The sequence below is a fragment of a genome, unplaced genomic scaffold (assembly GCF_019419815.1).
Source record: "Pyrus x bretschneideri cultivar Hongxiangsu unplaced genomic scaffold, Pyrus_bretschneideri_v1 Contig89, whole genome shotgun sequence".
NCBI lineage: Eukaryota > Viridiplantae > Streptophyta > Magnoliopsida > Rosales > Rosaceae > Pyrus > Pyrus x bretschneideri.
Window position 1 is genome coordinate 710,962 of NW_025999830.1, and position 2,978 is coordinate 713,939.

At 38.9% G+C, this 2,978-nt stretch overlaps 1 protein-coding gene across 1 annotated transcript; it reads right to left on the bottom strand.

Annotated features, from left to right (window-relative positions):
* Positions 1-530: 530 nt before the first annotated feature.
* Positions 531-2,677, bottom strand: LOC103928508 (cinnamyl alcohol dehydrogenase 1). Its single transcript, XM_009337556.3, has 5 exons — positions 2,462-2,677; positions 2,153-2,266; positions 1,812-2,039; positions 1,094-1,533; positions 531-894 (listed from the first exon to the last, which is right to left on the bottom strand). Exons 1-5 carry the CDS (start codon positions 2,548-2,550, stop codon positions 695-697), a joined length of 1,071 nt encoding a protein of 356 aa, XP_009335831.2. The 5' UTR covers positions 2,551-2,677; the 3' UTR covers positions 531-694.
* Between the last annotated feature and the right edge of the window lie 301 nt (positions 2,678-2,978).

Consider the following 2,978-nt stretch of genomic DNA (forward strand, 5'->3'; position numbering starts at 1 on the left):
TTGATTACACCCCCTAATAGTAAATGATGAGGAAAGAGAAATAAAGAGTAAACTAAATCAACCAAGGATTTACAGTGTTAGAATTTATGTCACCACTTATAAAATAGATTAATTACTAGAATAGGGCATTTTAGTAATCACATTGACTTTTATTCATATTTATATGGTTTAGTACTATTTCTACTCTGATTCCTCAAAATGTTAGTAAACAGTTTCAATGAGAATCTGGTTTTGATTTCACCATATTTCAATTCCTCCTTAATTCTATAACTCTCATTCTAATTACGAATTAGTAAACAAACTACAGACGTTATCATTTTTCAATTTGGTGACACACATTCTCACAAGGCCATCCATATTAGTGAAATCATGATTAGCCAAAACAGCTGACCAACCACATGTGTTTTGGTATATATGTGTGTGTATGTGTGTATGTGTGTGTGTATGTGTGTATATATAACATCTCTCTCGCCTAGGTTTGGTACCTTTCACAGTCATCATCCACACCAAATAAAATAAGCCCCATCACCTCAATCACAAAGCACTAAAACATCTCGATTAAAAGTAAACTTAAAGACGAAACAAACATCCAATAATATGAAAATACTATATCGTATTTCATTATTTGTTATAATACAAAACAGCTAACTCTCACAAAGTCATGATTCTGTGTTTCTTTCTCCTTTCTTCTTTATTAAATAAGATTGCTGCCGGCCACATCGACGACGAACCTGTACCTAACATCGTTCTTCTCCAACCTCTCAAACGCTGTGTTGACGTAATCCATCTTAACCACTTCAATCATTGATGTTAATCCTTTCTCTTTGCAAAATTCAAGCATCTCCTCAGTTTCCTTCATGCTTCCCACAAAGCTCCCGGTGATTTTCTTCCTCCCTACATACAAAATTACGTACCCAATATGATCAGAAACAACAATCCAAGTTTTTTGAAGCCATAATTTCTAACTAATCCAGTAAAATGAACAACTTAAAGGAGAATCAACGAACAAGAGATGAAAAGGAGAACGCAGAAATCACTCCCCACTACACAAGGAGAGATTAGATAGTGATGGAAGTGAGTGGAGTGGGCTTACCAAGCATGACCATTGGGGAGACAAATTGTAATGGGGTGTTAATAACACCCATCAAGATCAATTTCCCATCAAGCTTCAACAAAGAGAGGTAAGGCTCAAGTGGGTGGCCAACAGGCACTGTGTCAATGATGTAATCCAATGAATCCGCAGCCTCCTGCATTTTTGTGGCATCTGAGCTGACCAAGAAAGCATCAGCCCCGACATGCTCCAAAGCCTCCTCTCTTTTCTTATCTGATGAGCTTATCACAGTCACATGGTGTCCCATGGCCTTGGCTATCTTCACCCCCATGTGTCCCACACCTCCAAGCCCTAATATTCCTCCTGTTAACCCACTCACATTCAGGCCGAAGTGCCTCAGCGGGCTGTATACTGTCACCCCGGCGCACAGCAGCGGCGCCGCCTGTTCCGGCACCATTCCCTCCGGTATCTTCACCACAAACCTTAACCAAACAAATCAACAAATCAGTAAAAAACAGGACTGGTTTAATTACTAGGTAATCTAAAATCAACAAATCAGTATATATATGGTGATAGCTAGTCTTCAGTTTGTCAGATGTAAGTTCTGAATTCAAATCTCATGAATCAAAGTTATTGAATAAAAAAGCATTCGCAAATGATCCGAAACTTGCAATTATTAAGAGTTGGCCAGAAAATGTACAAATTTTTGTGCTCGTGAATTCTATGTGAGAAAAGTTATTTAGGGTTTGGTGATCATTACTTTTGATCAGCGACGAGGGCACCGGCAAAGCCGCCTTGGGTTGTTTTGCCGTCGGTGTAAGTGTCGTTGTAAGACCAGATTTTCTTGTTGCAGTACTGCTCGTTGTCCATTTTGCATGGGCTGCAGTTTCTGCAGCAACCAACAAGGAGGCCAACTCCAACCACGTCTCCTGCTCTGAACTTTGTCACATCTGATCCCACCTCCACCACCTCACCAACCACCTCATGCCTGGTTAATATTCGAAGATTTTGTAAACAATTATTACAAACATATATAAGGAAATGACATTAAGAAAATAATTCGTGGGATTAGGTATGGAAAATCTTATATATTAATCGTACCCGGGAACCATGGGATAGTTTGACATGCCAAGGTCATTTTTGATCTGGTGAAGATCCGAGTGGCAAACTCCACAGCATAGAACCTTGACGTAAACGTCCTCTGGCCCTGTGTTCCTGCAATTTTTATTTTTTGTGTTAGGATTAAAAATCAGTAGACAAAAGGATAACTACATATATAATATAAACACTGATCCACTCGGCAAATTTATTTATCAAATGAGCAATGTTTTTCGTGTTAATATGTGCGTATTGAGATGCGTTATTTGGTGAATAAATTTAGCAGATTTGAGATATAATGTTTTGGTTTACCTAATATTGTAGGTGTAGGGTGAGAGTATTCCAGATGAGTCTCTTGCAGCCCATCCTGTAGTCTTTCTCTCCACTTCAAGGCCGCCCATTTTTCCTTCTGAATGTGTTTTGGGGAGAGGGAGAGAGAGAGAGAGAGGGAGGAGAAAAGAGGGGGGGGGGGGTGGTGTGGGAGGAAGGGAGAGGATGAGTTGGTGAGAGTATTGGATAAGTGGGTTTTGGCTTTGGGAAATCAGAAACGCAAATAAAGCATATAAATATACACAAGGAAAAACAAAGGCCAACTCAGAAGCTTGACACATCACCGGTATGTGGTAGGTGAACCTGGTATAGGATCCTATCCTCTTCGTCAGGATTCTAAAAATCAATTCATCCTATTCTTTTATTATTATTCGATGATCAGAAATTACTTTGAATTTTTTATTTAAAATTGAATTCAAATAGTACTTAACGAAAGTTGAACGTACAATGTACGACAAATGACTAACATGAATTGATCCTAAGATCCTTTCAAAGAGAA